The sequence below is a fragment of the Plecotus auritus genome (assembly GCF_963455305.1).
Source record: "Plecotus auritus genome assembly, chromosome: 1".
Lineage (NCBI taxonomy): Eukaryota > Metazoa > Chordata > Mammalia > Chiroptera > Vespertilionidae > Plecotus > Plecotus auritus.
In genome coordinates this window covers 40,059,714-40,085,220 of record NC_137770.1, presented here as the reverse complement: position 1 = coordinate 40,085,220, position 25,507 = coordinate 40,059,714, and the positions used below count along the sequence as shown (strand labels likewise).

General features: G+C 41.3%; 1 protein-coding gene across 1 annotated transcript; it reads right to left on the bottom strand.

Annotated features, from left to right (window-relative positions):
• Positions 1-665: 665 nt before the first annotated feature.
• CCDC198 (coiled-coil domain containing 198) lies at positions 666-22,588 on the bottom strand. Its single transcript, XM_080665559.1, has 7 exons — positions 22,212-22,588; positions 19,530-19,612; positions 8,834-8,920; positions 7,425-7,526; positions 6,476-6,635; positions 1,907-2,085; positions 666-1,630 (listed from the first exon to the last, which is right to left on the bottom strand). Exons 1-7 carry the CDS (start codon positions 22,432-22,434, stop codon positions 1,523-1,525), a joined length of 942 nt encoding a protein of 313 aa, XP_080521685.1. The 5' UTR covers positions 22,435-22,588; the 3' UTR covers positions 666-1,522.
• Positions 22,589-25,507: the final 2,919 nt, after the last annotated feature.

Here is a 25,507-nt window from a genome sequence, read left to right as displayed (position 1 = left end):
TTGAAGAAATTTTTCTTTCTTTACTGTATAACCAGCCTTGTACATTTCAGACTCGTGGGAAATGATGGAAATGAGAGGGAGCAACTGCACAGCTGGAGGGAAACAAGTGCCTCTCTAATTAACTAGTTAGCTCAACACATAAGCTAATGAATTCAACAAACATTAATAATTAGTGCCAGATGTGCTAGGATATGGGGATGCCACCTGGAGGAGACATAGTCCATGCCCTCATGGAGCTCACAATCCAGTGAGTTCTAGAAGGAGGTATCATTCCAATTTCAAGTCTCAGACCACCATGATGAAGATATTCTTAAGCTCTGCTATCTTCCACACTGGGAGCTGACCACCCCACTTTGTTGTAAACCTTCCAGATAAACCATAATATTCATTATGAATAGATTGGACTCATTTTTTCTCTCAAGGATTTTGCTTTTTCAAGAAGGCTGACTGGTCAAACCATTATGTATTCCTTTGTAGGAAATATGCTTTTTACATACCACAGAAAAAGTAAGAATACTTCTTGCAAAGAACTGGGAGTAACAATACCTAGGGGTGACCTAAAGGCCTTTTGTCCTCGAAGGAAACGTGATTGTTTATGCCCTGACACAGCAGTCTTTCTTTTTCGGTTCTTTGTGACTGACATAAATGCACTGAACATCAAATTCAGGGGTAATTCTCTCTATTTTTTTTTTGAGGGGGGAGTCTCCTAAATAAGGCTTAAAAGGGTGTTTTTATTTTGCTTTAAGTTATACTAATATCTTAGAAGCTTCTGAATGGCATAAAAGTACTTTTAGAGTATGCTAAAAGTAGAGCCGAATTTTACACCAAAGAAACTCTTAAAGCTACCTAAAAAATCTAATTTTTATAAATGGAGTAACTTTTGTATTGAATATTTCTACCATTCCTTTTAGTTTTAAGGAAGTCTAAGATCTACCTCATACTCTTAAGAGTTCTTCATTTAACTTTGAGCTTTAATTCACAACAACCTTTCACACTAGGCATTAATCCACCTGTTTCCTGTAACCTCTCAGTTATGAGATCATAAACTGCTAACTCACAAGACTGTGTCTTAGTGAGCATACTCTCTAATGTAACATCTTTAAAAACTCATTTTTATTTGTATCTAATCTACTTTCTCATCTCTTTGTTTTATAAGCTATAATTTGCTTTTTAAAAATATGGTGTAGGGGCAAGTCTCAAAGATGGACCCCAATGGGCCACAGTTTGGAATTCATGCTCTTTTTCATTGACTGTGATCTGGACAATAATTTGCTTCAACAAACAGAATGTAGGAGTGATGCAGAGCCAGTTCCATGATTACCCTTTAGAGGACTGGCAGCTTCTGCTTCCTTCAACAAACAGAATGTAGGAGTGATGCAGAGCCAGTTCCATGATTACCCTTTAGAGGACTGGCAGTTTCTGTTTTTTGGAGCCCTGGGCTCCCCATTCACTACCTGGCTGGAGAGACCACTTAGAGAAACCATGTGAAGAGGCTCTGAGGCTGTATGGAGAGGGAGTGAGGTCAAGCTGTCTCAGTGTCCTGGTCAAGCCCTTGCTGCTGGCTGACTTCAACTTCATGAATGACTTCAGAAGAGACCAGCAGAAGAACCACCCAAATGAGCCCAGCAACCTACAGAAGAGTGAAACAATATGTGGCTGTTGTTTATGCCCCTAGGCAGTTGGTTATGCAGCATCATTAACAAACTATGCCACACCTGTTAATCATAAGACTTCAAATAAAAAGCAAGAGAATTGGTTCCCTCAGAATAATTCATATACTAACTCGAAGAGTTTTTACAGGAAAGTAAGCCTTCAATGCACTGATAATCTAGGTTAGTGAATAGCATTCTTATTCTCGATCAAAAAACTCGTCAAAAGGTGGGATTCTCTCTGTCCTGGTCCTCACCAGGGCTCGTGGTTTCTTCGTGACTTTCCCCAACTCATCAGAGTCAGAGCTAGAGCTGTCCCAGAGCAGCTGTCCCCAGGCCTCTTGTTCACGGAGCCATGTTTCCATTTTGCCAATTTTGCGGGGACCATAGTCACTCCTTGAGTGATGTTCTAAAAATCCTGCATTCTGTGGATTTCCTAAAAAAAATTAAAAGTTCATTTAATCATTTTCCCCCCTGACAATGGTGTATTTGTTTAAGTTCCTGTTTTTGTATGAACACAGAATAAACTGTTTGGTATTTTAAAAATATATACACATATACAGGATTCCATCTGGGGAAGCATTCAAGATGTTTCTCTTTTCCTTTTTTTAAAAAAATTTAAATCTTCTGAAAGGCACAAGAATAGTACACCTGTGTATATACCTGTATACTCCAACTCACCAACATTTTGTCACTACATATGTACTTTTCAGTTGAACCATTTGAGAATTAGTTGTAGAGTCACTTCCCCCAAGCCTACATCACCACAAATCTCCTAAGAACAAGGGAAGGAAGGAGAAAAGACAAAAGAAGAAAATCAAGGAGACCAAGAAGCCCTGACCAGATACCTCAGTTGGTTAGAGCATCACCCTCATATGCCAAGGTAACGGGTTTGATACCCGGTTAGGGGACATACCAGAGTCAACCAATGAATGCAAAAATAAGTGGTCAACAAATCAGTGTTTCCTTCTCTCTCTCTCTCTCTCCCCTCTCTCCCCCCATCCTCTCTCTCTAAAAAAACAAACAACAACAAACACAATAAAACAAAACAACAAACAAACAAGCAAAAAAGGAGACTGAGAAACAGAAAATAAAATGCAATGTATGATCCTGGTTTGGATCCTGGATCTAAAAAAGAAAGCACAAACAGGGAAACAAAAAATAGTCATAAAGAGCATTATGGGGCTAACCATGGATATTTACATACGGACCAAACATTAGAAAATAGTAGGTATCAATGTTAACATCTGTAAGTGTAATAATTGTATTGTGGTTATGTAGGAAAGTTGCCCTTGTTCTTAGAAGAAAGCTTAAAGAAAAGAAAAATATTAAGTAAATAATAGCACAGGTGTCCAGATAAGACCAGAATTGTGAAGGTGACAAATGATGTATTTAGGATGCCACTTCCCTGAGGTATATAGTTATTTTCACTATAAGATATCAGTTCCATCTTTCTTCAGTTTTGTCCATATCCCCATGCATTTACATGACACTTTATATTTTATATGTGCTTTTACACAGATTTATATTAATTTTTACATAAAACCTACTTGGTGACATGCTTTATATTCCCATTTTACAGATGTGGAAATTGAAGTTTGCAGAGGTTAAATGACTATAATTTTGCTGTAATCTGTCTATAGAATAATATCATGTAGATAAACATATAGCTAATATTTATTGAGAGATACTATGTACCAGGCACTGTTCTAGGATCTAGAGAAGGTCCCTGCTCCCATTTATTACAGTTAATAAATGTCCTGGTGGGGCTTAAATGAAAGACCTTGATTCCAAGTCCATGGCTTTTTCTACCCACTATATTATGGCTTCTGGAAAGGGCAAGAGCAACATAAACATCTTAAAACTCTTAGAATTTTAAGCTCCAAAAAATGATGTTCACTTTGTGTAAGTTATGTATCATTTTATATACATACATATACAGTATATGTAATTTATTATATAAATATATGTCACTTCAATTCCAAAAGAGGGAACGGAATAGGCAAATATAGCATAAAATCAGAGGAGATGGGTATAGAGAAATCTTAACTACCAGAATCTAACTAGCAGGATCCTCTTGGAAGTCTATGATCTTGTTTACACTCCACTTCTAGGAGAAAGCAAAGGGAATTGCTTTTAGAAGACAGGAAAATAAATCAAAGATGCTATTTGGGAATAAGTAAAAAGGAATCATTGATCCAGCATATGCCTACGGCCGTGGTGAAATCTATAGGCTTTGCAGAGGGCAGCCTTCTCTTGAAAGATAAGGTTGAGGAGTCACAACCTCTATATTTGCACACTTTCCCACAGTTGTCCTGGACAGAGCTCCAATGAGGCTGTATAAGGGGGTGGGTGAGAGAGCACACTAGGAGTCAGAAGGACTTGGCCTTGAATATTGGCTCCATTACATGGGGCCTAATAGTAACTCCTACCTTATAGGTTATGTGAGGATTAAATGCAATAATGCATTTAAGGGCAGACCACGGTGTCTGGCCTATAGTAAGCACTCAATAAACCTTTGCCAGAGCAAAATGAAGCAGCTCGGAAAAGAACAAGGAAAGCAGGAAAACCCGTCACCATGTGTCACAGTCTCCCCTGAGCCCCTCCAAATCTGGAGCATCTGCCAAAGCCTACACCTGTGTTGGTTTTTCTTGGCCTGATCTCAAGCAATGAGTCTACATGTCTAACTGTAGCTGAGGCACTTTTCTTGGTTGTTTTGCCAATATTTTTTTTAATTGTAAAAGTTGTTTTTATCCATGACTACACAGCATATTTTGTTCTGGGACTCAGGAGTATAGGTTACATAGATGCCTCAAGTAGATTTTCAATTATTCAGCCTGTTCTTATTTCATTAACGTATTGATTAAGCATCTTGTTCCTCTGAGCAGAAGCAGCATCTCTTTCGGCTACCTATATTGCTCTTAGAAGCCCAAGACCACCAGAAGCGTGGCCAGCATCTCCCTAGAGCTCTCAGTAGTCAGTTTTGCTGAGGTGGGGATTTGGCCCACAGCAGGACAATCCGAGAGTGTAGACAGTATTGTACATTTGCAATGGTGGGCTTGCCCTGGGGCAATACAGACAGGGCAAACTTTATGGGGCTCTAACTGGTGGGGCAACATAGCGCAGAGGTTATGTATGCAGCTATCTGTTGGAAATCACAAAGCAATCTGAGGCTGTGAGCCAGGCGTCCTCAAACTACGGCCCGCGGGCCACATGCGGCCCGCCGAGGACATTTATCCGGCCCGCCAGGTGCCGCTGCCTGTCCTGCTTAGCAGCCGACTCGTCCGGGCCTGCAGTGCGCATAGGAATTTGTTCATAGTTTTTTTTTTTTAACTATAGTCTGGCCCTCCAGTGGTCTGAGGGACAGTGAACTGGCCCCCTGTTTAAAAAGTTTGAGGACCCCTGCGTGAGCAATCTGGCCTGACGGTGGTGTGGGGCTGGATATGAGAATGGCAGGAGATGAAGCCAGGGAGGGAGCTAGACTTCGTCTTCAGGCTGATGGATACTCACTGAAGGATTTTTTTTTTTTTAGCAAGACAGTGAATTGGTCAGATTTGCATTGTATAAGCTTACTCCACTCTGAGGGCAGTACTTCTAGAACAGTGGCCGGCAAACCACGGCTCGCGAGCCACATGCAGCTCTTTGGCCCCTTGAGTGTGGCTCTTCCACAAAATACCACAGCCTGGGCGAGTCTATTTTGAAGAAGTGGCGTTAGAAGAAGTTTAAGTTTAAAAAATTTGGCTCTCAAAAGAAATTTCAATTGTTGTACTGTTGATATTTGGCTCTGTTGACTAATGAGTTTGCCGATCACTGTTCTAGAACATTATTGTGCAGGGGAATCACTTTGGAATCTTGACAAAATGTGGCGTCTGATTCAGTAGGTCTGGGGTGGGGTCTGAAATTCCACATTCCTAATAAACTCCCAGGTGATGCAGACCCTGCTGGTCTGTGGACAATAGACCTGTGGTTCTTAAACTTTACGGGCATTGAATCACCTCGGTAGAGGGTGTTAAACCCAGATTGCTGGGCCCACCCCTGCACTTTCTGATTCAGTCACTCTGGCTGAGGTCCTAACAAGTTCCCAGGTGAGGCTCGTGCTGGAGGTCTGGGGACTACAGTGAGAACCACTGATATGGAGGGCTGATGTGGGAGGGTGAGACCTGAGTGAGGAGTATAGTCAGGAGGCTGTAGCAATAGCCCTGGTATGACACGATGGCCTAAAGGTGACATGGGGAATGGGAGAAAGAAGGGAGATTTCAGCGCTAGGTGACCTCAACAGAACTTGGCAACTGACCAGTTGCAAAAAGAGGGAACAGAAGGCCCCAGGGCACGGAGGCCTCACTGAATGCATGGATGCAGCAGGAGCAGGCCTGGGTTCAGTTTTAGATATTCCGAGTGTGCTGTGGGGGAAGAGTGGGCCGGGGTGAGAGTATCTGCTTATGGCACAAAACCAGCTGATACCAATTTCCTGTTTAATATTTCCTCCACGTGCTTTATTCTCTTTCACCACAAGATGAGGCTCTTTGGCCTTTTTACCTCCTAGGGATGGAGCGAGGATCGCCAATCATGCATACAAAGTACAATAAACCTCTATAAAGAAAGAAGCATCTTATTACAGTGCTTAAACTTCTGCCTTTTCTTTCAGGCCATCCAAATTACATGATAACCTACCCACTATTCCAGGAAGTAAATATCAGCAGGGACCTAAGACTATTTACTGACTTCCTACCCTAACAAGTTCCCTACCCTTACCCCTGAAAGTTTATTTGGTGGTGATTGAAACAGTTGAAATACTTTATTTTACTGAAAAAAATTGCATGACTCACCTGGACTTGGGTTTAAGGTTTCATCAGGCAACACGGTTAGAAAGTCACAGTCATCATCTCTGGGGATGCTGTCAAAGATTTTCTTGGCTGTGTTGTCCCTCTGTTTCTCCTTATTAATCCTCGCCTCCCTGTGAAGACTTTTCTTCAACTCCACTTGGGCCTGAAAACGATCAGTTATAAATGGTTCAAGTCCTCCCACCCCCATCTCTTCCCTCAGCTACTTTCATCAGAATAGGTCCATGGGTCGGCCACTTTGCCAATTGTGTAATCATCTGTGGGCATCTGTGGTCCCCTAATCAGAATAGGACCCTCTTTTTCCTATTAGAAGGTACAGAGTTTTTCTTTATGCCCAGGTTAGGAGAAGGGAGAGTATATCCACAGTCTCAAAAAGGTGAGAACTTCTGTTAAAGCATTTCTCCGAAGGCTAGTTGATATATTTGGAATAGCAGCAGACAGTGGTTTTAGGCTTATTCACTAGAGTGAGAAGTTTGGCATATGACAATTAAAGGAGCCATACTGTACATGGCTTTGTAACAAGAGGTCTTTCTTGTAAGATCACTCTATGGCATACATTGCAGATATGCTTAAGTATCAAAATAAAGACCACCCACCAATCCCCTACCACCCATCCCCCTTTTTTCTTTTACTAAACCAAGAAAAATGATCAAACCCCATTTTTTTTTTTCTGCTGGAGCCAGAATGTCACAGAAGCAAGAGTTTAAAAAGAGACTTGAGACACAGCTACATCCTGTGAGGACTGAAAACAGAGGAAAGACTAAGTTGGTAGGAGAAGGAATATTGCTGGTTCTTCCCAACTCCAGTAGTTGAATATTTGGTTCTAATGACTAGATTTAAAAAGACTGGAGATGAACACTTTGCTACATCTATGTGCCAAGGCAGTTATCATGCTCAGTGAATTTGGTAAATGTGATATTCTTCTCATATTTACCTCTTGTCTTTTCCGGTTTATTTCCAGCATTTGCATCTTATGTAAATATTGTCTTTTCCCAGAAGTATACATTGGAATTTGTGTCTTCTTTTCCAATTCCTGCTACAAAAGATAACATCTGCGTTAATGTGAGATAACTAGTCACTGACTTCGCAATCTAAACTTGAAATCCTTTTTGGAACAGAACAAGATCAATCCACACTCATAATCCACAGAGATCTCTTGTGATATCAAAGGCGGACCACTGCAGTTCCCGGGTAAGTCCATCACGTAGCTACCAGTGAATGGAGTGGCAGTTTGCAATGTATGCAGTGTAGTTCTTTAATGTTCCTATGGAGTGTTTCAGACCTTGAATGGACATATATTTTCACATCTCATTTTGACAAGATATCACTTCCCCTATCAACAGATGCTTATTACTATCTCCCCAGAAATGTGTTCTGGTTTGATGAGACCAGCCTCTCATCTCTTTCTCCCTGTCTCTTCTACCACTGACTACTTGTCTGGCTATGAAATTAGAACCTATTTATACAGAATGTTCCCCTATATACCAATATAAGCCCTGGAATATTGCAGTTTAGGAAGAACTTGAAGTTGATTATTTGTGACTTTGGTGCTCTTCCCATAAACTCTAGTGGGACAGTGCAGACAGTCATTGAGGGCAATCAGGGGTGAATACACACTCATTTACCACCAGATGTGTTCAGTGATGTTTTATGTTGGCCTGTGGACAATGACTGTGTTCACTGATGTGAGCCTCAGGGAGAGGCCATCTCCTGAGGTGCTATCAGCATCACAAACATGGCCTTGAGGATCCAAAACTACCTGGACATCTTCTACCAAGTAAGCCTGCACACAGCAGTATCTAGCTGGTTTCAAAATGAACCCGGAGTAGAAAGTGTTAAAAATCTGCCTCTACCTCACATTTTACATTTCTGCACGAGGGGAGTTTTCTCAGCAGAGTATGACAAATTTGTAAAACGAAAGAACTCTACAGTAGGCCCTTTCCAGGATGACTTTTTGGTGCATTGTAGTATGATTTATCCTGAAAACTGAGAACAAAGAGAAAGTTTTAGTCGAGCAGAAGAAATGAAAGGGAAGAGTTATGCTGGACTTTCCCACATATTTGAACACTTCTAGAATCACCAATTTCCAAGTACAATTTCTTTGTCTCTTCTTCTTCTCCCTGTTCCACCAGGAAGCGGAGAAGGGCCCCGGGTTCACCTGAGAGGCAAGAGCAGTTGCCAGCAGGAGGCAGGCCCGGGAGAAGATGGAGGGCTTTGTCAACTTCTAACTCTGAATAATGTAATAGTGTGATTTGCTTTGAAGTCCTCTGTGCAGGGAGCACATGAAAAGGACAGCCCACCCCCCAGTTACACCCACCCCCTCCGAGTACCACTGCAGTTTACCTTTGCTTTGCGAGTCATCCTGGCTTCTCGCTGGCTCAAGATCCTTTCAGAAGTAATTACTTGTGGCAGGTCAATGGGTTCAAGCTTCTAGAAGCCCAACATTTAGAGCATTCAGCATTCCTCGAGCCATGAGATGATGAAACATAAAAGCCAGGCATTAAACTATCTTAACACTTTGCAAAAGCAGCACTTACTCTTGAGAGCACACAGAGAAGGCAATTTCAATGGTATTACAGTGGTATTTGTGCAAAAGGCCTTTTGACCTCTCTGGGTTCTATTGCACTGTTGTCAGTGACTTTTTGATCTAAATAGTGCTCAGAGAGTTAAAAGACTAAGAATCCTTTTCTAGCTGCATTGAGGGGCCATGTCTAAAGTTATCGAACAATGAGGATCTTAGAGTATTAGAGATGAAAGAAGCACCAAGAAGTTATTTTCTTCATCCATTAACCACCCAGCGGAACTCTTCTGGTTCTGGGGGAAGTGATGTATTTTTAACATCTTCAGAGAAGCTCCCTTATCCTCCTCAATAGTAATCAGTGGTGCTTATGAGGCACATGTGAAATGAAAGTTCAATGTGCTAACAAATCTTAGACATGGCTTTTCCTAGCGGGGGTTTGGCTTTACAGGGAAAATGATGCTGGAGTTTCAAGGGGTCACTAATCGGGCAGCAATTGATGAACCAGTAGATCTGCCTCCAGTCCTACTTGCCTCAGATAACTGACTGTTCCAAAAGGTAGAGCACTGGGAGGTGATTGAGTAGGCAGGGACATAAAGGCTGCCCTGTTCACGTTGACATGCAGTCAAGGACCTGGAGGGCCATGGAGTTCATTGCTTCACTCAGTGAATACTTGTTGAACAATTGCATATGCCAGGCATGGGGGTACAGTGGTCAACAAAAATGGGCATGGTCCCTCATGGAACTTATAGTTCATGGGGGAGGAGGAGCAAATATACTTTTGCTTGTGTAATTATTTGATTAAGAATTACAAACTAACCAGTACTTGAGGAAAAAGCCTGCAGGGCAGGACGATGACAATATATCATACCTGGAGGACTCCACCTCAGAAATGGGTGGTATTATGAGTTGAATTGTGTTCCTTCTCCCAAATTTATATGTTGAAGTTCTAACCCCTAGACTTCATTGGGTAATAGGGTCCTTGCAGATAAAATTAGTTAATATGATGTTATACTGGAGTAGGCTGGACCTTTAATTCAATATGTTGGTGTGTTAAAGAGTGGGAATTTTTGAGCGCTCCAGAAAGGCCGTGGACTATGCCCCAGATAGAGTTGTCAGTGCTGACACCAGGCCAGGCCTTGAGATATGGTCTCATGGCCCCTTTCCCCTTGCACCTCACAAAATAGCCTTGCAAGATAGAACACTGTCAGCTTTCTGAAGAACAGGATAACCCTGTAAATAACATGGTCATCAATAGCATGGCCCTGACATTATTTGGGAAAAACTGTTTTGTCTTGGGTTACTTACTCTGTAAAAACAGGATGTGGTTAATGTGCTTAAAAGTGGTCTTGCACAAAGGGTCGGGGCTGCTCTCTGACCTCCCCAGGTAGAGAGGGCAGTCGCCGGCCAGCAATAAAGGCTCCCTAAATTTTAATTTGGTCTGGACTCCAGTGGTCTTTACTCGCGTTAGCTCCACAACAGGTGTCCTCATAAAAAGAGGAAATTTGGAAGAGCACCATGTGAAGATAAAGGTGGACATTGAAGTGATGTTTCACAAGAAAAGGAATGCCGAAGACTGCCAGCAAATCACCAGAAGCTAAGAGAAAGGCATGGAACAGATTCTCCCTCCCAGCCCTCAGAAGAAACCTACCCTGCCAACACCTTGATTTCACACTTCTAGCTTCCAGAACTGTAATAGTACATTTCTGTTATTTTAAGTCACATAATTTTTTTATACTTCATGATTGTAGCCCTAGAAAAATAATACAAGAGGGAGAGGGGTAAGGAGGCAGTCCACGAAAGTTTGCTGAAGAAGTAATTTTTCAGCAGAAGTTGGAAGGTTGGAAGTATTAAGGGGACTAAGGTTAGGAGAGTGCATGAGCTATTGAAGGAATTGCAAGAAGTCAGTTGGCTGCAATTCAGAGTGAGAGGAAGAGCAGCTCAAACGAGGCTGGAGAGGGAGGCAGGGGTCAGCTTACGCCGGGCCTAATGGGGTAGTATCAGATGTTGGTTTTCTTAAGACTTTGGGCAGTCACTGACACATTTTAAGCAAAGTAGTGACATGATTACTATATTTGTTTTTAAAAATGATCACTGTAGCTGCAGTGTGGAAACTAAACTAAAGAGAGTAGTGAGGGGGCTGTGGCTCATGGAAGGACACTGATGGACTGTACAAATATTTAAAATTGACCAAACAGGATTCATGATGGCTGGTGAGGGAGAGTTAAATGTCCAGACGATATTCAGATACAAGGTACAGATAGTGTTATCGGTCACTGAGATGGGGAATTCTAGAGGACCAGGTTTAGGTGGAATATGGCAGGAAAATACAAATTCGGTTTAGAGCAGGTTGTGTTTGAGAAGCCTTTGAGACATATCAGTGTAGATGTTGAGTAGATTAGATATACAGGCAAGAGCTCAGAGGACAGGTCTGTGCTGGGTAAAGCAAAACTGAAGCCATAGTCATGGGCGAGTCAAGAATGAGAAGAGCAGCATCAAGGAGTCCAACACCGAGGGGCGTGTGAAGATGAAATGGCCAAGGAGACAGAAGTGATGGCTCAGGAAGCAGGAGGAAACCAGGACGCCATGTGCTGCAGCAAACAATGTGAGCACTACTCCCTTAGTCCAACAAGAAAGGCAAATCCTAACATCTTTTGAAATTATTTTTCATTGTAGTCTGATTTGTTGTATTATCAAGGCATAGTCCTGGAAGCCAGTGTAGCTTTCAAGGGTGAAAAGAAAGAGTGAGACCACAGGAAATGGATGCTGAGCATCCAGCACTCATAGTGGGAGAGTGACATGTGTCTCCTGCTACTTCCCTATGGGACCATTTCTGATTCCTGGGCCTGGGTCTGAGCTGTTCTTGGGAGGGCAGCCAGCATTTCTTTCTGCTAAAGCAGCCTAACGTGAGGAAGTAGTTTTTTGTTTGTTTTTAACATAGTGACTTAGCAAAGAGATAATGAGAGATGATCAATATTAGTAAGAGAGAGGTTTGTTTCTCTTCTCTGCAGAACATAAAGATGCAGGATGATGCTCTAACTGGTTTGGCTTAGTGGCTAGAGCGTCGGCCTAGGGACTGAAGGGTCCCGGGTTCGATTCCAGTAAAGGGCATGTACCTTGGTTGTGAGCACATACCCAGTAGGGAGTGTGCAGGAGGCAGCTGATCAATGTTTCTCTCTCATCGATGTTTCTAACTCTCTATTCCTCTCCCTTTCTCTCTGTAAAAAAAATCAATAAAAAATATATTATAAAAAAAAAAAAAAAGATGCAAGACGAATGGAACCTGCTGGCAGAGGAAGCAGCAGCTGGTCAAATCAGAACCCTGAGGGGAATACTATCTAATAAGAGAGTAATATGCAAATTGACCATACCCCCACAAGCCATGCCCACCAGCCAATCAGGAGCGAGTATGCAAATTAACCCAACCAAGATGGCTGTGGCCACTGAGCGAGCAGGAGACTTGGGTTTCCCCAGCAATGGAGGAAGCCAAGCTTCCCACATACCCTGGCCGGCCCTGGACTCCACTCAAGGCTACAAAGTTTCAATTATAGAAGATATAAATAAATCCCAACAAAAATGGCTGCAGCCACAGAGCGAGCAGGAGGCTTGGGTTTCCCTGGCGATGGAGGAAGCCAAGCTTTCTGCCCTCCCTGGCCTGCCCTGGCCTCCACTCAAGTCTACAAAGTTTCAATTATAGAAGATAAATAAATCCCAGATACCAGGGCCTCCACTTGGGTTGCTGGGGGGCGTGGCCAGACTGCAAACCACCGCAGGCCCCTCACCCAGGCCACTCCATGCCCCAAGGGAACCCCCACCCTGATCCGGGACACCCTTCAGGGCAAACCAGCTGGCCCCCACCCGTGCACCAGGCCTCTATCCTATCTAATAAAAGAGTAATATGCAAATTGACCATCACTCCAACACACAAGATGGCTGCACCATGTGGACACAAGATGGCCACCACAACATGGCCACCACAAGATGGGAGGGCAGTTGGAAGGGACCAGGTCTGCAAGGGAGGGCAGTTGTGGGCGATCAGGCCAGCAGGGGAGGGCAGTTGGGAGGGACCAGGCCTGCAAGTGAGGGCAGTTGGGGGTGATCAAGCCTGCAGGGAGGGCAGTTAGGGGTGACCAGGCTGGCAGAGGAGGGAAGTTGGGGGCGACCAGGCCTGCAGGAAAGGGCAGTTGCGGGGGACCCATGCCTGCAGGGGAGAGCAGTTGGGGGGGGTACCAGGCCTGCAGGGGAGGGCAGTTAGGGGCAATCAGTCTGGCAGGGGAGCAGTTAGGCATCAATCAGGCTGGCAAGGGAATGGTTAGGGGATGATCAGGCTGGCAGGCAGAAGCGGTTAGGGGCAATCAGGAAGGCAAGCAGGCGAGCAGTTGGGAGCCAGCAGTCCTGGATTGTGAGAGAGATGTCTAACTGCCCGTTTAAATGGGCTGTCAGACATCCCTCAAGGGGTCCCAGATTGGAGAAAGTGCAGGCTGGGCTGAGGGACACACACCCCCATGCACGAATTTCATGCACCGGGCCTCTAGTGGAGTATAAAAGGAAGAGGGATGGAGACCAAGGGTCAAGGGATATCCAGGCAAATGAGAGGGAGAATCAGCAATAACTAGGGAGCTTGAGGGGTGAGGAAAGAACAGGAAGTGTTTATGCTATCCCCTGGCATGGTTCAGGATTCGGTTCTTTCTGGTGATTAGGCCCAAATGCCTTTGTAGCCGCTATTGTCCATCATGCTCAGGGTCCCAATATGTCATCTCATTCAATTGTCACGGGAACCCTGTGGATGATGATGATGGTTCCCCATTTCAGAGAGGTTAGTGACATGTCCAAAGTTGCATAGCTAGTAAGTGGCAACTCCAGGATTCAAACTCAGGTCTGTCCATTTCCAAACTTCATGTTTTTTTCCTCCACTACTTGTTCCTAAACCTGATTTATCACTAGAAACTCGGGAAATTAAAAGAAAAAAGTCCTAAACAATTCATTGGAGATTGAGATTCAACAGGTCTGGGCTATGTTCTGGCAAAAAAAGTATATAGTATATATATTTTGGTGTATATTTGATTAATAAACTTTATTTTTTTAGAGCAGATTTAGGTTCACAGCAAAATTGAGCAGAAAGTAGAACTCTCATATACCTTCTGCACACAACCTCTCCGTTACCAACAGCCTGCACCAGAATGGAACATTTATCACAACTGATAAACCTACAGTGACATATCATTATCACCCAAAGTCTTTAGTTTACAGTAAGGTTCACTCCTGGTGTTGTACATTCTAATGGGTTTGGACAAATGTATAATGACATGTACCTACCATTGAAGTACCATATAGAGTGGTTATATTACCCTCTAAATCCTCTGTCTATTTACTCATCCATCTTCCCCCCTAACTCCTGGTGACCACTAGTATTTTTATGACTATCTCTATAGTTTTACATTTCCCAGAATGTCATAAAGTTGACAGTATGCAGTCTTTTCAGATTGGTTTCTTTCACTTAGTAATATGCATTTATGTTTCCCCCATGTATTTTCATGGTTTGATAGGCACATTTCCTTTTAATGCTGAATAATATTCCATTTTCTGGATATATCACAATTTATTTACCCATTCACCTACTGAAGGACATCTTGGTTGCTTCCAAGTTTTGGCAATTATGAATAAAGCTGCTATAAACATCTGTGTGTAGACTTTTGTATGGACACGAGATTTCGATTCATTTGGGGTAAATACCAAGGAGTCTGATTGATGTACCTGCAGTTCTGATATTGAATCTGTAGTTCAGATAAGGGTTAAGTAGCAGGTGTCTTCAAGTACTCTCTGTAGGCAATTATTTTCTTCCTGGCCTTTGAAAAGAACCTAAGGGCTCACACTATTTCTCCATGAAGGACACTAGATGGCAGCAACTAACATTGCAAATAGGATCCCTCTGTTAAATCTTTTTTACTTGAACTGGGAAGCACTGCAGAAAAAAATTGTTGGAAAATTGGCTTCTCTAAACAAAGTAGTCAAGTGAAATGGCCTTGGAATTCTGGCTTCATATTAAGTTCCTTTTCCCTCCCTGGGAAATGGGATGCCTCACTTCATCATCTTCAGAGAGAACATGACTGAAGGAATTATTTGGAGAATTGTTAGAATGACATTAAAAAAAAGATTATTTGTCTAAAGATTTCTGGATTATTTGTCTTCTCAAATAAAACAAACTGTCAGGATAACCAGTGGAAGTGTCACATAGGAGACAGGAGATTCAATCTGTTAGTGGTGACAAACACTAACCTGAGCTTCTATTTACTAACAGGAGAAAGGTGGGCAGGAACAACTTGAAGAAAGAATAAAATTCATTTGGCACTGTGACTGAAGAATGTGTCCTCTAAGGCTCTGGGACAAAGGTCAAGATGTCCAAGACGGCTTTGGAGGAAGAAATCGTAAGGCCAAGGGGGAATTTCTGGTCAAGGCATTGCAAGGAGCTCACATTTTAATAACATTCGTTGCTCCAAACATATAGCAATGAAAAAATAAAGCAGGAAACAAAAAAGATATGGTCAGCCTTTAATACAAGATATATATCTCTCTGGAATAGAAAACAGAACAGAAAACTTGGGGGAGGCAGATCAATAAAGCATTTAGGATTCCTGATGGCTGTGAGTTATTTCTATAGGTGAAATGGGACTAAGAGTGCTCCATACAAGATGGGAAACTAGAGCCAGGCTCACAGTTTCAACTCAAGGGCTTTTTCACCCCTTTTCCTGGTGAAAAAAAGCTGCATCAAAATGTAAGCTGAGAGATGTACCGAGAGATGTACCAAGAGGTATAACTAAAAAAATTACACAAGACCTCTGTGGAAAAATTATGAAATATTATTGAAACATCTAAAAGAAAATATAAGTAAATGGAAATTTATGCCATGTTCATGGTTTAAAAGACTCAATGTTGTAAACTTGGTTAATCTTCCCCAAGTTAATGTATTAATGCTGATAAGGTTTTTTGTGGAACTTGCCAAGAAGATCCAAACTACACATGGAAGAGCAGAGGACTATGGATAGCAAAGATAATTCTGAAGAAGAATAAAGTGAGGGGACTTTCCTTATTGGCTATAAAAACTCGGTTTTAAGTTCATAGTTATGGCAGTGTGGAATTCCTGTGCAGATACCAGGTAGACCAGCGCAACAGAGGAGAGTCCAGAAACAGACTCATGAAGCTCTGGATATTGGATATATGACACAAGTAACATTTCAAATCAAAGGCCAAAGAATGGCTGATTCCATAAAGAGTGCTGGGACAATAGATTAATCAAATGGGAAAAAAGTAAAATTAGATTTCAACTTCACACCTACACACAAATGAATTTCAGATGGATTAAGACCTAAGTGTGAAAAGTTAAATAGTATAAATTTTAGAAATACAAAATATCTTTATGAATTTGGGAAAGAGAATAATTAGTCAAAATACAAGAAATACAAAACATAAAGGTTAAGACTGAGAAATTTGACATTAAAACTGGAAATTTATGTGTACACACACCCATGCAGGCACGCATGCCAAATGAAAAAGCAAACCATAGATGAAAAGAAGATATTTGCAACACAGATTATTAAAAAAAAAAACACAGGTCTCATAAAGAATTCTTATGAATCACAAAGAAAAAGCTAATAGAAAATTGGCAAAGAACTAAAAAAAGGTAAAGAAAGGGAATAAGTTTGTGACAAATAGTCTAATACCCAAAACAACATAACAAGACCACCCAGGTCAGAACCATCCTCCATATCTCTCATCACCAGTCTTTATGCTCATCTTTCTCTCCTCTCCATTCATTCATTCAACATTTATTCAACACATACTTATTGCTCACCTACTACCTGCCATGTATTGTTTTAGATACTTGCATACATTATTGAAGGCAACAGACAGAGATCCCTGCTTCTGTGAAGATTATATTCTAGCATTGGGGTTGGAAGAGGGTAAAGAGGCACTGAAGAAAATATGCACTGAACATAATAGGTAAGTAAATTGCTTGTGTTGGATGAAAATAAGTGTTTTGGGGGAGGGGGGGTGGGTAGTGAAGGCCCAGGGCAATCAAGGAGTGCTAGGGTGAGGGTTGCAATTGTCAATGGATTGTCAGGATAAGCCTCCCAGGGAAGGTGAGGTTTGAGCAAATCTTTGGAGATGAGGGAGTCATTTGAGATTACCTGAGGAAACACTACATAGTGGGGTGGGGGGTTGGGGGGACATCTCCATCTTAGGCTGGACCTGAGATAGCTGGATGAGAAGGTGAATCAGGCCAGAAGTGACAGGGATGGTCAACTTTTCAGCCTGGGGCAGGCACATTTGCTTTAGAGTTCTCTGGAAGAGGTTCTTAGATCTAAGAACTCCAAGTTAGAGAGAACCTGAGTTCATGACCTGCTCTTTGCTTTAGGAGTAGATGTTCAGGAAGTAAAGAGTGCCAAATATGCAAGTCAAATTATTTAAGGTGCAATTCAACTTGGTTTAATAATTTTAAAAAATACCTTTAGAATTTTCTCTGGCAGAGATTAGGCTATTAATTAGCATGTCATGGGAACCTAGCATTTATTATTCTCTCAAAAAACCATTTGTAGTGGAAAATGTGCTGAGCCTCATTTGTGAAAGATAATTATAGTTTATATTTTTCAGATATCTGCCAAGTTCCCAGTGATTTCCCTCTTCTCAGGGAGCTACCTTTAGAATCTACATTTCCACTGCATAGCATACCCCCTGGTCATAGCTCTTTGGACCAAACCTGGAATCATGAGCAGAGTTGAGCCAATAAGATTTTTTTTTCCTCTCAGGAATTTGAAATTGGAGTCAAGAGGGCCGGGCCACAATGTTTGACTGGAACTATAAGATGCAAATTAATGGTCACATATTACCAATGGTCTTGAGGAGCTGAGAAAGTTGATTTGCAGGGAGGGAATAAAGCAAATGCATAGAGAATAGCTTAGGGGAGACACATAGAAAGTTCTACCTTTCAGGATCCAAGGCACAGTTCTTCCCTGAAGTCCAGGTGCCTCCCAACTCTTGGGTTCAATAAAACACTCCTCTATCCTTATCATGCATCACGTTTGTTATTTTGGCTAGTCAATTGGACTTCCAATTTAGTGATGCTACAGGTCTCCAGTAGGGAGTGCACTTTGATTTTTTCCCCCACCAGGGACAATGGGTCTCTTTCTTATTCACTGATCTGTTCATTCATTCACAAAATATTGTGGGTATGTATTACGTGTTAGTGACTAAAGATATAAGACTGAATAAGACATGGTCTTTGCGCTCAAATAATTCATTTGTCTTGATTTTTCTTTTTAAGGTGGTTTGGTTAAGATGTGGGGATGTAGTCTTTAAAATACCAGAGTTCTCTTTTTGAGCTTGATGGATTGATGTACTCTTTTAGCTAATTTAGGATTGCTAGGTATGAAAAGTACTTTGTGAACTACAGACTGCTACACACTTACTTTTGACTGGTTACTTTTCATTAAACAGTATTTTAGGGCTTTTAATAGTTTGGGAAAAGATGCTTTTTTGTGTGACCAAAAGATATAACCACATCAAATAATGATTGTGAGCTTTTGGAGAAAACAGGAAAATAAAAACCAACTGAAACAGAAATAATGCCCAACAAATAAGCTCAAATACACCTGGGATTGATCTAGTTATCTGGGTGAATTGTGTAGCAGGTGGGATTTGGCTCTGATTCTTTTCAAATGTCAGTGATAGATCCTGTTTACTGAGACAACCCCCTGCACCCCCACTCTCACCCCAGCCCTGCTTTCAGCTGGTGCTTATTTTCAAAGACCCACTCATATCTCTTTCCCCTTCTATGATGAGAGTTCTGAGACTTACAGTTCTCTAGAGAAAATTCATTAAATATTTATCAAGTTGAGTGCATTTAAAATTTGCTTTGCTGCCTTGAAATCTAATGTTCTCAATTTCAACAACCAATTGACACTTAAAACAATAAAAGGGCAGGGACAGAAGGGCTGTAGAGATAATCTCTGCCCAGTTAAGAAAACCAGCTTTGAAGACATGATTGATATGTGGTCTCTGTTGTCTTTGTTAACGCTCTGAACTCCATGTATAAAGCGAAGACAATACTTCCTTTCTCATAGAGGGGTTTGAGGATTAAATGGGTGACATAGATCAAGTTGTCTGGGATGTCTCTGACTTGTAGTAGGTGAAAATTAAATAGTAGTAGCTATTGTTATTGTTATTATTGTCTATTACAAGTGATTTCCCCATAGTCATTCAACTAATCAATGCAAGCTTCAGGTCCTTTGAGCCTCATCATGGCTATGTCTTTGGTACCTTACTTTCTTCTTTTGGTAGTGGTTTTAAAAGTGAAATCATTACAAAAGGAAACCTAAAGAAAAATGGTCTTTGCATTGATAACATTCTCTTTAACATTATTGTCATTCTCATTTGCTTGGTCCTTTTAATATCCCTCTTTTATAATTATAGTTAAAAAGGGATGTGACCTTTAAATTCCTATGAAGCTTTTTAAATTTATCTTACTTGAAGTCTTCGGGGTGGATGCCTTTTAATAATACTTGTTTCTCCCGGTTCCAGTGGGATGTCAAAATACATGGCCCTGGGCACTTGAAGGATTGGGGGAGAAGCAAAAAAAGACACATTAGAAACAATTTACTTTTAAATGAGTTTAACAATTAGTTTTCAGACTTGGTTAACACAATTTTGTACCTTCTTTGATATATATATATATATATATATATATATATATATATATATATATATATATATATATATATAAAACCTAGGGTTGAATGTGGAGATGAAACATATAAAGCAGGAGCCCTACATGAGAGCAAATGCAAAAATATTAGCCTAGAAGCAGAATTTAATTTCTGTTTTTCTCATTTCCTCCCCAAACATATTGATGACAACCCAGCCAGTATGGCTCAGCAGTTGAGTGTCCACCCAGGAACCAAGAGGTTGACAGTTCAATTCTGGATCAGGGCACATGCCCAAGGTTGCAGGCTCAATCCCCAGTGGGGGTGGGGGAGCATGCAGGATGATGATATTTCTCTCACATCAATGTTTCCCACTCTCTATCCCTCTCCTTCTAAAAATCAATAAAAACATATTTTTTAAAAAATGTATTGATGACAAATGTTATTCAAACACAGAATTTGGCATGAAAAATAGAAACGTATGGATTTATTTTAATTTCATTAAATCACTCCCAAATAATATAGGAAATCAGGGTAAAATATAGCTTTAAGAAATAAATTCTCTTTTTAGATGAACTATGTAGATAGATAGATAGATAGACAGATAGATAGATAGATAGATAGATAGATAGATAGATAGATAGATAGATATTAGGTAGAGAGGTGATAAAGAAATGGAGCATAAGTGTTTAATAGGAGTATGCAACGCTAAGCATTGTATGTTCCTAATTAAATAGTTCCCCTAACTAAAGAAAGACATTCCCACAGTTACTACTGTAATGTAGCATGTCAATATTATTTCTTGATAAAACAACCTTGTTAGGAAACAGAGGCTCAAGAGCTCCATTGTGAACTGGATTTTTTAGCTTGATTTTCCTGAGCCCTTGGGACCACTACCATGACCAACACACTGCGTGAACGAAGTTCTTGTCCTTCCCTCTCAACAGGCTGGAAGCATTCTGATTTCTAGATTCTTGTGTAAACTGTCCTACAGCTCCATGTTGCATTTTAAATGGAAAAATTCCTGGATAATTATGTATTTCTATCCTTAAGACACTTCAATGACCACCTTAAGAACTTTGCTCTGTCCTTATTTTCTTTTAAGAGATGCCAGCATAGCGAGCAAGACAGAAACAATAGCAAAGGCAACTAAAAACATGTGGGATTTAAAAATCTAAATATTTTCAGCAAAATTTTCTTCAGTAACCTGACTCTTCTGAATTGTATACTATGATTTGAGTGATGTCACCCCATTATTTAATTTGATTCTCCTGAAATGGCAGAGGCAGTGTCAGGTAGTTATTTTTATTAGTATCCCTGATTTATAGTTGGAGAAAACAGAGGCAGTAAATTGCTCAAGTCATACTATTTGGTATTTGGTGGCATTGTGGTTTGAATATGGCCCCTTGAAAATAGTGGTCAAAATGCTCACCATTCTCTAGTTATTTATTTTTAATGTGACTTTGCTATTTCAAAAATAAGAACATTTCCCAGTTGTGACTCTAACTCATTACAATCAGCTTTTACCATTCAGATACCAAAATCTTAAAACCGGATAAAGGGTTTAGATTGTTTTTAAAAAGGGAATTATTCAATAAAATTAAGAGGAAAATTCCCATTCATGACCTTAGGAAGTTGAAGAACATAAAAACCTAGGTCACAGGGAACCAATCAAAGGTTGTCAGTTACAGAAAGTAGCCCTGAAAGTCATTCTAGGTAAGATTTCCTAGGTACCAAAATAGATATAAAGCTTTCTGGCCAAGTTGACCAATAATGGGAGCTTGATAATGTGTTATTGATCTAGAATGTGAAGAAAAAAGAAAATTATATATAAATATATGTACTAGCATGTTTACATTATTCATGTACACTTCTCTTCCCAAGTTAGAAGTCTAGTAAAATATCCCAGGATAATTTACAGCCACTTCAGGCCGAGAGCTTCCTATCTTAATGGGAAAAAATTTTCTTAGTTCTGCAGATGACCATGAGAATATGGAGTTGGGGATAGGGTGACTCATCCACTCATCTGCACTGCAATAAATCAATTTTGTTTGGGGCAGTTTCCAAATTCACATTAGAGTGAACTCCTACAGTGCTGCTTTCAAAATAACAAAGTCTGAGGGATTAAACACTACTGGAGAGGATGATTTAAATTTAGAATCTGATGGAAACACATGATGGTCACAAGGTATCACACCTTTATCTAAATAATTTTAATTGTCTGGCAAAGCTAGGTATAAACATTGAAAGCACTGTAAACTAAACTGAAACAAAAGGAGTTTCCTTCTCAGATGGAATGGTGAAAAGCCCTTTATGCAGTTTACACACCCATTCTAACGTACCCAGAATACTTAACAATTGACAAACATTCAATCTCCCATCAGAAGATGTTCCCTTATGTTTCAGTAATTGAGAAACTTTCTGAGATTATGGGGTTAGACAGGTAAACCTATCAATAGCTCTCAAATCTCACAAATACACAAATCTCACTGGGCTTCATGTTTACCTGCAGAATATCTTCCATACCAGGTCTCTCGTAGAGGGGGCAACTGCCCTTCCAAAGCTTGACTCCGGTCCTGCAGTCTGGCCAGCGAATATGTACTCTTTTCTTCCAGGTTCTGAGTGAAGGCAAAGTCCGCAGGACCAGCTGGGGGTGTCTCTTCCTCTTTGTTTTGCAAAGGTGCTACTTTGATCACTCTAGGGTGAGCCTTAGAGTGGCTCAGGCCCATTTTACCTTAAAGACAGTCAAAAGAAAACCATGAGGGAAGTGGCGTGGGGCCTTTAATGTAGGTCGTTTTAACCAAGGTATTTCAGACGTTTAGCCCTGCTTTCCAAAGCAGTTGTTTCCTTCCTGACATCTTTGTAGGTCTACTTCACCACTCCCTAACCCTTCTGGCCACTTCCTGGGAGGTTGGTTTCCACGGAGACTTCCCTCCAACTCCCACTTTGTCATTTCAGACCCAAAGAATTCAGTTAAACATTGACTTGGTTATGCTACTTTATGAAAGACTCAGTGGTAGGAATAGAAACCTCTATTGATCATTAAACAGATCTCTAACCCCAGAAAGGCCATTAACAGAGATGGAGAGCAGAGGGTTAGAGAAGTCTTAAACTTGACCCTTTCATTGCATGGACCTTTAAACCCCACCTATAAGAGCTACCTACTAAGTAAGAATAGCTAAATCACCTTTGGACAGGAGGGATGCAGGCTAATCATCTAGGGCTTAGTCAATCTTTAATTTTAATTGAATTTATCTTCTAAATAGGTAAAGAAACAGCAGAATAGCTAAAATAATTTGACTTTTCTGTCAATAATTTGAATTGCCTTAGAAGAGATGAATACATTACAGGAAGATAGGGAGACAATAGGAATTTTCCTCGAAGACAGTGAGACAAACTTCTTGAATAAATGGTTCAAGTAAACCTTAATAAATGGTTCAAGTACCAGTAAACCTTAAAAGGTAGGCTATTTACTATGTTTTAAAAAATAGGGGAGAAAAAGCACTAAAAGTAAATGTGCTGAAATGCTGAGTGGGGGTTTTTGAATGGTGGAATTATGGATGATTATTTTTTAAATTTTTTTTATACTTAGGAACAGAACTCACTTTCAAGTTCTAATTGTACATGTTCATCATAACCTTGTAGTGAAGTTCAAAGAAATTTGTTTTCCATTTATGCAAAATTCATTATTTAAGAGGCTAACATGGGTTTGGAAAGTCTTGATAACCAATAGAGTTCATCTAAAAAGATGTTTGAGCTTAACTTTTTCCTACTTAATTCCCTTTGCATTTTACAACAATGTTCTCTGTGGCAGAGAGACTTGTAAGAAAGAATCATATGTTAACAGTATCTGCAAACAAAATTATGATAAATATTAAGATATTTGAACAATATCTAGCAGATTTATTTTTTGGATACAATCAGTTTAAGTATGTCTAAGGGCAGGGTAAAATAAAGTATTGCGAGTCAACAGATGAATGAGAAATTATATGGGGACTTCATGGGTCGGGACCAGTGAGAATTCCACTCTCCAATTCTTTACTATTATCTAATTTTGAGAGATTATATGTGTAGAGAATATCAGTCTTGTAAGGAAGTTGGTTAGTTGTTGAGGAAATTATTTTAAAAATGAAGATTCACACCATGTTTGTTTCTCTTTTTATTACTAGCCACCACTGTCACACGTTGTAACTTGCTCAGATTACTTAACACTTCTGTGCCTCAATGTCCTCATCTATAAAATGGGGTTGACAATAATTCATGAGAAAGAATCAATTGATTCTGTTTATAGCTCTTAGCCAGCATTCTTCTCCTGCGGAAGTATTGCTACATGTCTACATGTAACAGGATAGTCCTTATTACCTACTGGTCAGAATCTATTAAAATAGACATATTCCTGTCTAAAGGAGTGTACGCCTAAGTATAGAAAACAACAATGAAGAAAAGGTAAATTAGTTGGGTCTATTTAACATCAATGTTTAAGGACTATCATTTAAAAAGTGTTCATGTGTTGGAAGAATTTTTATTAGAATGACTAGAGGCCCGGTGCACGAAATTAGTGCATGAGGGTGTGTGTCCCTCAGCCCAGCCTGCACCCTCTCCAATCTGGGGCCCCTTGAGGGATGTCTGACTGCCCGTTTAAGCCCGAACCCTCCGGGATCAGGCTTAAACGGGCAGTCGGACATCCCTCTCACAATCCAGGACTGCTGGCTCCCAACTGCTTGCCTGCCTGCCTTCCTGATTGCCCCTACTGCTTCTGCCTGCCATCCTGATCACCCCCTAACCACTCCCCTGCCAGCCTGATTGATGCCTAACTGCTCCCCTGCCAGCCTGTTTGCCCCTAACTGCCTTCCCCTACAGGCCTGGTCACCCCTAACTGCCCTCCCCTGCAGGCCTGGTCACTCCTAACTGCCCTCCCCTGCAGGCCTGGTACCCCCCAACTGCTCTCCCCTGCAGGCCTGAGTCTGCCCCAACTGCCCTTCCCTGCAGACCCAGTCACCCCCAACTTCCCTCCTCTGCCAGCCGGGTCACCCCTAACTGCCCTCCCCTGCAGGCTTGATTGCCCACAACTGCCTTTGTTCCCCTTGCAGGCCTGGTTCCTCCCAATTGCCCTCCCCTACTGGCCATCTTGTGGTGGCCATCTTGTGTCCACATGGGGGCAGGATCTTTGACCACATTGGGGCAGCCACCTTGTGTGTTGGAGTGATGGTCAGTTTGCATATTACTCTTTTATTAGATAGGATAGAGGCCTGGTGCATGGGTGGGGGCCAGCTGGTTTGCCCTGAAGGGTGTCCTGGATCAGGGTGGGGGTTCCCTTGGGGCGTGGGGCAGCCTGGGCGAGGGGCCTGTGGTGGTTTGCAGGCCGGCCACGCCCCCTGGCGACCCAAGTGGAGGCCCTGGTATCTGGGGTTTATTTATCTTCTACAATTGAAACTTTGTAGCCTGGAGCGGAGCCAAGCCTTCTGCTTGCTCCGTGGCGGCAGCCATTTCTATTGGGATTTATGTATCTTCTATAATTGAAACTTTGTAGCCTTAAGTGAGCCAACCAGGGTGTGCGGAAAGCTTGGCTTCCTCCATTGCCGGGGAAACCCAAGCCTCCCTCCTGCTCTCTGTGGCCGTAGCCATCTTGGTTGGGTTTATTTGCATATTCGCTCCTGATTGGCTGGTGGGCATGGCTTGTGGGCATGGCTTTGTGGGTGTAGCGGAGTGATGGTTAATTTGCATATTACTCTTTTATTAGATAGGATAATAAAAATACTTTCAATTTTATTAAAAGAGGAAAAGGAGAATTTAATGTTATCT